The sequence below is a fragment of the Polistes fuscatus genome, unplaced genomic scaffold, assembly GCF_010416935.1.
Source record: "Polistes fuscatus isolate 324 unplaced genomic scaffold, CU_Pfus_HIC Scaffold10, whole genome shotgun sequence".
NCBI lineage: Eukaryota > Metazoa > Arthropoda > Insecta > Hymenoptera > Vespidae > Polistes > Polistes fuscatus.
This window is the reverse complement of record NW_025112998.1, coordinates 6996614-7009365: the sequence shown is the minus strand read 5'-3', so window position 1 is coordinate 7009365 and position 12752 is coordinate 6996614. Positions and strand designations below refer to the sequence as shown.

The 12752-nt window shown below is 29.8% G+C and overlaps 1 protein-coding gene and 1 long non-coding RNA gene across 5 annotated transcripts; one reads left to right on the top strand and one right to left on the bottom strand.

The window, feature by feature from the left end:
• Positions 1-1868: 1868 nt before the first annotated feature.
• Positions 1869-4577, bottom strand: LOC122525987. Its single transcript, XR_006305921.1, has 2 exons — positions 3967-4577; positions 1869-2089 (listed from the first exon to the last, which is right to left on the bottom strand). It is a non-coding gene; the product is annotated as an uncharacterized LOC122525987 (long non-coding RNA).
• Positions 2326-12750, top strand: LOC122525985 (E3 ubiquitin-protein ligase Nedd-4). 4 transcript variants are annotated; one of them, XM_043649041.1, is made up of 15 exons: positions 2326-2947; positions 6078-6278; positions 6352-6512; positions 6734-6887; positions 6962-7080; positions 7139-7265; positions 7963-8112; positions 8668-8715; positions 8798-9074; positions 9141-9199; positions 9272-9337; positions 9405-9634; positions 9718-9839; positions 9905-10544; positions 10717-12750. In XM_043649041.1, exons 1-15 carry the CDS (start codon positions 2795-2797, stop codon positions 10817-10819), a joined length of 2610 nt encoding a protein of 869 aa, XP_043504976.1. In that variant the 5' UTR covers positions 2326-2794; the 3' UTR covers positions 10820-12750. The 4 variants fall into 4 exon arrangements, with proteins under 4 accessions (XP_043504976.1, XP_043504973.1, XP_043504978.1 ...); XM_043649038.1 differs by having other exon boundaries at positions 2327-2947; positions 6722-6887; XM_043649042.1 differs by lacking the exon at positions 2326-2947 and adding an exon at positions 4891-5492 and having other exon boundaries at positions 6722-6887.
• Positions 12751-12752: the final 2 nt, after the last annotated feature.

Below are 12752 nucleotides of genomic sequence, written 5' to 3'. Positions count from 1 at the left end.
GTGCTCGTCGTAGAAGAAAAATGCTAGAAAGTACAAAAATTACGAGCCATCCGTCATCCCAATATTTTGAAGAAAGAAACCAAAAACCTGTTCGAGAAAATGTTATGATTCAAACGGAATTAACGATGCAGGGAGCGAATGCAAAAGAATTGAGGCTAATATGTTCTCATTGTAATTATCCTTATTTCAAGGTAGAAACGGAAAATAGAATAAATACATCAACGCATTGTTTAGACGGTCGTAAAGACTATGCGTTTATTAATAACACGTACGAGCTGAATCATCGTTTTCAAGGTAAATACAATGATGAAAATCAATCAACGATACCAGCCTCGAGATTGACTTCGAAACAAGACGATTTAAATTTCAGTTGTTTTAAAGAATACGGATGCATTCAAAATGCGCAGAAAAACGATCGAAAGAAAACAAGAAGGAGTGCCAGGGAAATGAATTGTATGACGAAGAAAATTGGAAAGATTTGTGGTAGCGATCATGTCAAAGAAAAAATTCTCGATTTTTCTATGAAACATAAAGAACCTATTGTAGAGGATAATGATCAGTATACTGATATTCCTGAACAATCGAAATTCAATGATTCTGGAAAACTTTCTTCTGTAACATCCAATTCCTACTTAGATCGTCGTAACAAAGCTTTAACGTCGTCGCAGAAAAATAAAGCTACCAGCGTAAACAAACTTGAAACAATTTCCACGGATCAAAATACTTGTAAAAAATTCCAAGTTTTGACTTCAAATTGCGATAAAAATACGTCTTCGAAGACGGATCATTCGAAAATAAAAGATAAATGCGAAGAAATATTAAGCGGTATTGTTTCTTCTACGATTAAAAAGGAATATAATAAGAATGGAGAAACTGAGGATTTAATTGATTACACGAAATCACCCAAAGGACTGATATCTAGGACTAATTCAAAAACGAAGTCAAAGATTCAGTCTAAACGCGAATTTACAGTAAAGCGTAAATCTAAAGCAAAGTCCAAGATGAAGTTGAAATCTAAAGTCAAACCTACGTATAATAAATCTAAGCTCAACGTAAATTCCAAATCCAACGATAAATCTCAGTTTGGTACTCAATCTAAATCTAATTATAATTCCAAGTCAAGATCTAGATCTACATTCAAATCTGGATCTAAAAATAAGTCTAGATCGAAATCTCGATCAAAATTCAAATCGAAATCCAGATCTACATACATGCCTAATTCGAAATCTGAATACGTACAAACAGAATGCAAAATACGTTCGTTCGAAAGTTTGAAAAATCATTCTAATAATATTCGAGAAAAAGAAAATGAAGATGAGAACGATCGCAGTTCTGTTATTGAAAGATTACACAATTGTTACCGAAAAGAATGTACGAAATGTACAGATTGTAATTCGACTTCTGATTATTCGATTAATATTGAAAAAAGCCAATTTATGAAATCATCGAGTTTACATGAGAATCCTCAAATAAATGAAAAGATAGAAAATAAAGACGCTACCTCCAGTACAACCGGTTTTATTTTCGATCCTGGTCCCTGTGTAAATCGAAATTATGCTATCGAACGAGGAATTTCTGACGAGATAATCGATTCTAGCGATTCGATATATTCTTCAATGACAAATTTTGACAAAAACAATCAGATTGAAAGTCGAAAGTTTCCTTTCAAGAAAAATTGTTGGTTTAGTAAAAGCGATAATTATATGAACTCGAATCACGAAGAAGAAAAACGTAAGAAGGATTTTTTATATAGAAAAGAAAACTATTGTTATTTACAATTTTGCAATTCTCGATATTTCAGCGATGCCTAATCTTTGAACGATGGATAAATGTACAAAGAAAATTCTATTAAAAAATGCAATAGATAGTTAAGTATAGTAGAGTCGATAAACATTTTATCTTAAATTTTATTAAATACGTATATTATTCTATTTGTCGTTAAGCCGTACGTAGATTCCTTGAAAATCGGAAAATTTAAATATTATTTAACACGCAACATACAACATATATAGATGCAACAGTCGGCCGGTTGCGGAAACTACACACACCATTTTCACAGCGCAAAAAAGTTGGCATAGAACTTCAAGAACTGAAAAAAATAAATATATATGCATTTAATTGCTAGCTATTTGCTAATTAGAAGAAACATTAGATATTTGATTTAAAATAGAAATATTTAACAAAAGAAAGAATGAAATTTATCGAAATTGTTGATTCGTTAAATACGGTATGGCCATCTATAAATATACATGTGTGTTAGCTGAATGCGCAAGCATGTTTTCCATGTGATCGTAAGTCTTATCGCTAAATGATTTAAAGAATCTATCTCTCTTATCTCGTAAGATTTTAACAATTCCCGTTCATTTAGAATCGAACTTGCTTCTATATATTAATGGCAATTTCAAGAGTGATATTATATATTATTATTATTTAAAAATAAATGTCTTTTCTCATAAGTAATTCAACAATTTAACTAAAGTGTTTATTACCCGTGTTCATTGTAGGAGTAATGAAAATTGTATTTTTAATATTTTCTTGATCAAACATATGTGGACATTGCTTTTATCGTCTTATAAAGTCGGTCTTGTGACTCTGAGAACTCTACATATTTCTTACATAATATATTCAATTGATTGCTAATTAATATACTAGTACATAAATATCTTTATCTTTATCAAATTTTCTATGAAATCTCTTCTTTGTTGTTTGAAGAAGGAAATAAAGTTTGGAATGGTTAAATCAAATAGTGTTAAAGTCAATGCGTTGTATGAAGTTCACATACTAAAAATAGAAAATGCCAGGCACATTGACATATCCAATTTATGCCGATGTTGAACCATCAGTGCCAAGACGTCGTGCTTATACATGGAATTCTCAACATAGAAGAACATCTCGTGTAACAGATTTGTCATTGCGTGCTGGAAGATTATCCTTAACAGATACTACGGTAAGAGAGATTTCATCTTTCTTATATTAATTATTTAGAAAATCTTGTTGCGCTCTCATCTTGCTTGATCATTCAAGTTTGATGCTTTTATTTTTGTAAAATATGATTAGTAATTAACTTAGATTTCTAGTTTATATACATTTATCTTAACTAAGACAAGATATAAATAATGTTTTATTTAAATTTATTTAAATTGCGTGATAAGATCATTAAATGATTAATAAAAGATTTTTCATCCCATTTATAAAATGCCTTCTTCTATAGTTACATATTTGTGTATAGTTCAATGTCATTCCATGAAGCTTAGTTATTCATTATTAGGTTGTTAGATCGAACGTAATTACAAATAAATACGAAAGAATTCCCGATAGCGTATATATTATATATTAAGCAGGACTAACACATTTATATAATCGATTGTTTCACTAATATCCGAAACATTCGTAGAAAATAATAAGGAAAATAATCGTAACACGTATGTATATAAGTATTTTTATATATAACTGTATATATATATATTTGTTTTGTGCACCCTTTGTAACTTTTATTAATATGATTTAAAATAAAATAAAATAATGCAATTCATTAAATAGAAAAAGAACTAAAATAAGAAAAATTAATATTCTTTATTTGATGTGAAATATCGAGCTAGAAAATAACTAAATTTATTATGCTTGCAAAGTAGCTGCTATAAAATAATTAAAAATAAAATACGAATTTTCTTTATCGCAAAAAACATAATTACATCTATCACTAGCAAGCGAATAGTAAAGGATGATACATAGAGCAGTTACATTATGTATTGCACTAAACTTTTTCACTCGATTACTTTATCTAGTTATCACAATTTCTATAACACTAATAACTGAAAATAATACTGAAAAATTATTTGTAATTATTTAAACATTTATTACTTAAGTAATCATTTTCCTTAAAAATAAATAATCAATATTAAATTGAATTTTCTTTTTCTTTCTCTTTTATAAATATGAACAAATAATAATGTAAAATAAAATTACCTCTGTCCTTCTAGCATTTGCAAGATAGTAATCGATTATTAAGGGACGAGAATTTTGCCCAATTCCTGAAGGTTGTTGTAATCATTACATGCTTTGTCTTCATTGGTAAAAACTGTTACTAATGTATTAACAACTTCTTCGTTGTAACAACAACTTCGTCGCCAATTATGGTAGTCACTCTACATTGGCTGCATGAGTTTGTGCATAAGTCATGTTAGGAGATTTTGGAAAATCTGTTAATATCGACGATGTATAGAAGGTCTTCATTTCATTTCTACATTTAAGCTGGTATTCTTACTAGTCTTAGCGATTACTAAGAGGGTCCAAGCTGTGTCTCTTATAAAGTTAAACAATATTGTGATATCAGAAGGAGGTGCGAATATTAAGATATCAGATCACATCAAAACATTGAAGAATGGAGAGGCATAGCTAGTGTTTACTTTACCCTTTTTAAATGCTAAGAAAGCTGCGTCTGTCGTCAAAGTTCAAACCAGATAACGAAGAAATTAAGATATCCAAAGATTTTGTTGGCAGATCTCTTCGCTGGTACGCTCTCCTGAGAGCCTTTTTGTAACCAGGTAAAGCCGCTCTCCCAACGGATGATTTAGAGACCTGCAGGGGGATATTAATAAATTCGATGATAGTGAAAAAATCAGAGTATCATCAATCAACATTGATGTAAACAGAAGGAACCAAGGTTGCATTGGCCATAAGGTCACAATCAATATTTCCTTTGCTCCCTCTAATTTAATTTTCTGTAAGAGGAAAGGTGGTAGGTGGCAGGGAGGTAATCCGCACAGTTTTGTTTTATTGCTCTGAATATAGTGGCTTACAATTCGCAGAAAGTAGCGATACTATATTGTAATTTCGATAAACGAGACTTGAAATATAATTTGTTTTGAATTGTAAAAAAATATACTTGCCTTTTTATACGCGCGTTTATTAATGTTTTAAGGTTAGACACATCACGTGACAATAAAAGGTGGGGAGTGGTAAGAGGAAAAGCTGTCAAGAGATTCGCGATAAACGAGTTTTAACTTTAATTTCGCAGGCGTGACGAGGAAGCCATTGTTAGGTGTAGCTTTTGAAAATTCCCGCAAGCGTACCAATTCTTCCCTAATTTCTTTTTCTTAGTCATCTTTTTTCTTTAGTCGTCGTTGAATAATCGTAATTTCATGATCAAACAATTTACATCGAGACATATAGTAGAAGCGAAAAGAAATTTAAATAAATCTTTCGTGGAAAAAGTGATTTAATCAAGTATAAATAGTATTTTTGAATATTGAAAGAGGAAAGTAGCCATCTTTAAAGCGAGTATGTCATATCCGGCTAGCTGGTAGTGAAATAAGTGACGGAGTGGGGTTAAGACAAAATAGGTTTCTTAATGGCATATAAAAAACTGAGATACTCGTAAATTTGTTAGACTAATCGTCGAGAATTACAAAGAAATAGAATAAACGTTAACGTTAATGGCAGAGGAAAATGTATACGGATATAAACCACCAACCGGGATCGATGGAGATTCCGTACGTACATTTTTTGACAGTTTGACAAGTACAGGTTGGATTTCAATTGATAAAGCTACATTGAAACTGTTAGTGTTAAGATATTTCGTAATTTTAGCTATAGGAATTGAAATTCAGTTATATTCAAATTTTTTTCTATTCACTATTTTTTTCTAAAAAGAAAGAGTGAAAGACATTTTTATATAAAATGTTTATTCTTAGTTTTCGTAGATATTAGTTTTATATATATATCAGAATATCCTGCTGATGTTGTCAATGTTAAATCAATGTAATCTATTCATTCATGTATTCATTCAAATGAACGAACCTAAAAGCTAATTGTGTTAAATTAAAGAAATTTTGGTGATAATTTATTTAGTTTAACGTATTGAGCATAATTAAAAATAATATCGAATTAACACATATACATATATTGAAATTATAGTTCATTGTCAAACATCTTGTACTTGTTCTTTATTTTAATGATGATTTTTTAAATGTCTACTAACCTTTTATTCTCATAATATGTATTACATGCAAGCATAATCATATGCATACAAATAACTGAAAGATTATTAGTTTAATTGAATATAATATTGTAAATAGAGAGATGAGGGTACGCGCAAGTTGAGGTTAAAAGTAATCGCGGGACATCATCTTGCTAAAAAGGATATCTTTGGTGCAAGTGATCCCTATGTCCGCGTAGACTTAAGTACTATAAATGGAGATCAGACTGTGGATTCTGCACTTACAAAAACTAAAAAGAAGACTTTAAATCCTATTTGGGAAGAAGAATTTATATTTAGAGTAAGTCACTTATATACAAATCTTCTTTATATGGATGTATTAATAATGGATAATTAATATCGCTTTTGTCTAGGTTAAGCCCGTTGATCATAAACTAGTATTACAAGTTTTCGATGAAAATAGATTGACAAGGGATGATTTTCTTGGGATGGTTGAATTAACGCTACTTAATTTACCTAAGGAGCAAGAAGGTCGTAATATTCCTGCTAGAATCTATATTCTTCGACCGCGTAGGTAAGAAATTTTCAAAATGTTGCAATCCAATTCTGTGCGTTATATTTATTTCAAATATTTACAATTATTTATTGTTAATTTTGGTCATTTAAATGTATCATTTTTTATTGCATCAAGTGAATCAACATTTTTGTTTATATAAATGGTACGATAGAAATGTTTTGCTTGCAAATATAAGATGACTAACTTATAAGGATATGGCTATCCAGTAATCATTCCAGCCAGCGATCGAGAGTTAAAGGCACATTGGAAATATATCATGCGTACATCTCTGATTCAACAACTACGGAGAACGAAGATGGGGATGCATCTGATTCAGGAGGATGGGAGCTAGTACAACCAGAAAATAATAGTCCTGTAGAACAAGTTGCAGAAGTTTGTATATTCTATGCATGCATAAAAATGCATCTATAATATATATTTTGTATGTAAAATATTTCTTCTTATAGATTCATATGGTTAATGGGCCATTACCTCCAGGATGGGAAGAAAGACAAGATGCTAATGGAAGAACATATTATGTCAACCACATAGCTCGATTTACACAATGGGAGAGGCCAACAGATACGTATGTAATTTTTTTAATGTATTATTCATCGAAGTATTGAATGCTCTTGTTTTTATAGAAATACATCATCTACTGGTAATACAACGGAACAACGTAATTTGGATACCGCGGCAACAGAATTTCAGCGACGTTTTCATATTAGCGCTGACGACGAAAATAGACACAGAAATTCAGTTATCAATCAGGTAATATCTACTATTATTTTTTTAAAATTATTCAATTTTATGTCTAAAAAAGTAAACTTCATAATCAACATATATAGAGAGTGCATACATAATGCAGACATAATTTCATATTCTAGTTCTAATATAGTATCTTTAGTATCTTTCTCTTTACTTATTTTTTATTGGTATTATATCAGTATATAGCAAAGTACTCTCTATTTTTTAATCTCCATATTGAGAATATGTCTGTTAAATATGGTTATAATACTAATATTTCTTATACAATAAATGTGTGCAAAGCTACACAGGACACAACAACTGTATCAAGGAAAAAATAGAAAATAGTATAGTAATGCATTTAGGAAATAAATATTTATTAATAGAAGACAGCATTTGATCTTTATAAAATTTGCCAAAGTTTATTAATAAATAGGTATAATCTTTTCTCTAAGAGATATAACATAATTTATACAATACAAGTACGCATGGATCTTTTAAAAATGAGTAGATTAAGTGCAGTTGAAATTTAAATAACGACTCAATTTCTCAAAACTCTTTTGCATAAAAGCATTGTTTTATAGTGGATTGTTAGATATTTCATAGATAAAGAAATCGGAGCTTTGTACATATGTATCTAATAATTTGATGCTACGATAACATTCTAACAATCAGACAGATTAGCATGCAGTATGTAGCAATTTGTGCATGTGTGTGTAAGGATGGCGAAGTTCCACGCGAAGAGGATGAAGATTCTGAAGCAAGAGATAGTGAGGGTAGGATTCATAGGGAAGGGGGTATTGGGGATACTTCCTCAGATTCTGGACATTCTGTTGATCTACGTGGCTACCAAAGTGAATGCGAAGACCAGGTATTCATTCAAGAAAACTTTTTGTGTGTAATGCTTTTATCATAGCTGTATATATTTGTTGTTATTTTTATTTAGAATATATAATTGCGCATTTCGTATATGTATAAATTTTTATGCGTGCACATATGTGTGAAAATTTACGTGTGTATCTCATATGGAGATAAAGTTTTACAATGTTTATCATTGATTAAGAAAAACATTGGAGAGTACTGAATTCCAGCAGATTATTTTGCTTATTATCGACACTTGTATGTACTTTCATTATTGTTGATTCTATTAATAGTATTTTTTGCATGACTGTTAAATTATTTTTTCTTTTTTTTTTCAGTTCACCTTTTTAACATGTTTTTCATTTATTTACATGAAAATATATTTAAAGAAAACAAATATTTTACATCTTTTATTGCAGCTTTATTATATGTATTTAATTTTTAACGAATAGGTGTCTTTAGCATTGGTCACACCAGTTTGCCAAGTGTACTAGTTGTATTCATATAGGTTTATATTTAAGTGATTATTACCTATTAAAAAGTATAATATGATTTGTTTTTGCAGAGTGATAATGTTGATAGTCCAGCTGGTTCTAGACGATCATCAGAACAGGTAATATTATATTGGAATTATAGGGTAAAATTGTATAGGAAATTAGAATTTATATTTATAATAATAATTTTTAATAATCTAGATCGACAGTCCAAAACCTACACTTCCTGTATCCAGTGAGGAAGGCTTACCACCTGGTTGGGGTATGCAGATAGCTCCCAATGGTCGTGTATTTTTTATTGATCATAATGAAAGAGCAACAACATGGATTGATCCAAGAACAGGCAGACCAAGTTCAATACCTAATCACATTGCACCATCGACTACACCGAGAAGTGATTTGGATCAACTTGGACCTCTTCCAGAAGGCTGGGAAGAAAGAGTACATACAGATGGACGAATATTTTTCATCGATCACAGTACGTTTTTGTCTTTTCACGATAAAAATATAATATATTATCTTAATCGTCATTTTATATTTATAGACACCAGGACAACTCAGTGGGAAGATCCACGTATGTCTAATCCACAAATCGCTGGCCCAGTAAGTTTTCGAAACACAGTTAGTATATCATAGTTAGATATTTATATAATTTCTTCAATTTATTTTCTATAGGCTGTACCATACTCCAGAGATTACAAGCGTAAATACGAATATTTGAAGTCTCAATTGAGAAAACCGGTAAGTATAAATATAGAATATCTAAATGTATTATTTTTATATTAACTTATTAAAATGTTGATTTTAGAACAATGTTCCTAACAAATTTGAAATAAAAGTTGCAAGAGGCAACATATTGGAAGATTCATATCGCATCATAAGTTCTGTGAATAGAGTGGAGATTTTAAAAACTAAATTATGGGTAGAATTCGAAGGAGAAGTAGGTTTGGATTATGGAGGCCTTGCGAGAGAATGGTTTTTCCTTTTATCTAAAGAAATGTTTAATCCTTATTATGGCCTTTTTGAGTACTCTGCTACGTGAGTAAATGAAAGGTTTATTTATTTATCTTTATAATAACGTTATTTCATTATTATTTTATACATATGATGTGATATAACAGAGACAACTATACTCTTCAAATCAATCCGTTCTCTGGAGTATGTAACGAAGAACATTTGAATTATTTTAAATTTATTGGACGCGTAGCTGGCATGGCAGTATATCATGGCAAACTTTTGGATGGTTAGTGTATGTTTGTATTATTTATATAATAGTATCTCTATATACCGTATTGGTCTTTTTTCTAGCATTTTTTATTCGACCATTTTACAAAATGATGTTGGGAAAGTCTATCGACTTAAAAGATATGGAAAGCGTCGATTCCGAGTACTACAATTCATTGTTATGGATTAAAGAGAACGATCCGAGCGAATTGGAACTAACATTTTCCGTTGACGAAGATAGTTTTGGACATACCTCGCAGAGAGAGCTTAAGCCAGACGGTGCTAATATATCGTTAACAGACGAAAACAAAGATGAGTATATAAGTTTGGTCATTCAATGGAGATTTGTATCACGCGTCCAAGAACAAATGAACGCATTCCTAGAAGGATTTAATGCACTTATACCACCAACGCTAGTAAAAATATTTGACGAACACGAGTTGGAATTATTGATGTGTGGAATACAACATATTGATGTGAAAGATTGGAAACAAAATACATTATACAAAGGAGATTATCATGCTAATCATATTGTAGTCCAGTGGTTTTGGAGAGTCGTTCTTTCTTTTACCAATGAAATGAGATCGAGACTATTGCAATTTGTAACTGGTACTTCTCGAGTTCCAATGAACGGGTTTAAAGAACTTTACGGAAGCAATGGACCACAATTATTTACGATCGAAAAGTGGGGTACACCAGATAACTATCCAAGAGCACACACTTGGTGAGTACATAACGATTAAAGTAAATACACGTATATTTTATAAATAATATTAAGTCTTTAACAATTCTAGTAGTAAAAAATCAAAGTTTTTAAAATTAACCGATTAGTGAACAGGATTAGTGAAATGTCTGAAGATTATTAACAAAAATTATGAGCAATCGTCTTTTTACAGTTTTAACCGTATTGACCTTCCACCTTATGAAAGTTATCAACAGCTCAGGGATAAGTTAATAAAAGCTATTGAAGGGTCTCAAGGTTTTGCTGGAGTTGATTAGCATGAAATACCCCTATTCATGATGATATCTGTAATATAATATACATATGTATATACATACGCATAAGCACACAGCGATGTATACAGACTTGACATTATTGACTATTTAACATGATTAATATTTTCCTGCATTATGGGGATTTAGTTATGTCTTACTACGTATGACAACGAGGTACAGGATAAAGTACATATATTGCTTAGCTGTTACAAACGACACGGACCAAATTTATTGTAATTTTCTTTTAAATATATTTCCCCATTGGCGAAATTTATCATGATTTTAAATCCAGATTATGAGTAAAATAACTAATGGCCGTGCTCGTTCGTTCACTAATAGAAAAAATTTAAATCTTTATCAATACAAGTATTTCTGCAAATTTACTTTAAGATAATAAGGCCCGGCTACTATACAATGAAAAATAATAGTGTGATATTAATTTTGTAAATAAATCTATAATAAGATAATTATTACATTAGTTAAGTCGATAATCGCTAAATTATGCAAGCGTTTAAAAAGAATGAAAGGAACAAACAAAGAAAAGAAAAAAAATATTTGAAAAGCGTCCAATTAACGTAGATTGTTTTCATTTATTGTTAGAATCGTTTATTTTTCTTAATTTGTTAAATTATCAATAATATTGTAGATTATGATTAGTATATAGCAGTATTCCCTTTATAAAAGGGGAAGCTATATACAATTTATATATGTAAAAAGTTTTTAATTCAATGCATATTTTTGACAAATCTAAGGCTAATCGATCTCTCATAAATGATTAAATCATGTAAAAGAAAAGAGAGTGATAAATTTTAATCCGAATTTTTCGTGCAATTTTAGTTATTTTATCAAATTTACGTATGAAAATATATTGTTATTTATAAGAAAGTATATTAATGTCTTTGAAGTATCTAAGTTTATATATACTATATACATATACACAAATCAGCACATATACATAGATAAATGCAAAAGCAAATCTTATATAATTCTTAATCCTTTTCTCTCTATTGGTTAATAACTTTTACGCTAATCTAATACCAATCTTTTTTGGTTTGTGTATTGTATAAAGAGAAAAATATAAAAGATGTAAATTTATGTTTACCAGAAATGTATATTACGAATGTACAGAAACAGGAAAGCTAGAATACTTTTTATTTTAATGATGCAGTTAGAAAGAAGAAATTTATACAAAATGATATGATGAAAAATGATGAGAGGACTTAAAAGATATATTTAGTTGTGATTTTAGTAAGACAAGTCATTTTTCAATTTGATATTTTATAGAAGATGACATAGGCAATTTGACTTTATATTTCAGACTTTAGACACGAACCACTTAAAACGCGTAGCACGGTAAATATTATATGGCTCTCGATAATAATTAATGATATTAATATTTTGCTTGTATCTCGTTCTATACAATAATATTAGCAGTAAATGCAATGAGTGTTTACTCGATTAGTTGATTGTACATAATTTAGTATAATTAAGATACAAAATATTTCAAAACTATATAAAAACTTTAAATCATTTGTACATGTCGACAATATTCTAAAAGTACAGTATCCATTGATTCGATGAAAAATGATATATAATATCGCAGATTATAAAAGATGCATTAGAATCAGCAATAATGGCAAGTTAAGTGTTGTGGATAAATGCCTACTCTGTATTATAATACGTATCCATAGAGTATAATAAGTATCTTAGCAGATATTTAATATACAAGGTTGACTACACATTCCATCCTATTTGTACAGCTTATTTTTTTTAAACGAATACGTCCCGTTTAAACGATAAATATCTTTATGTAACAACGTAACATTTTGTGGCCTTAAATTCTGGTTATGAGATTTCTTATCGTAGTACATTTCTGGTTATAAACGTTAAATTTGTATTACTATAAAGAATAAGAATCGTTTAATCTAATTAAATA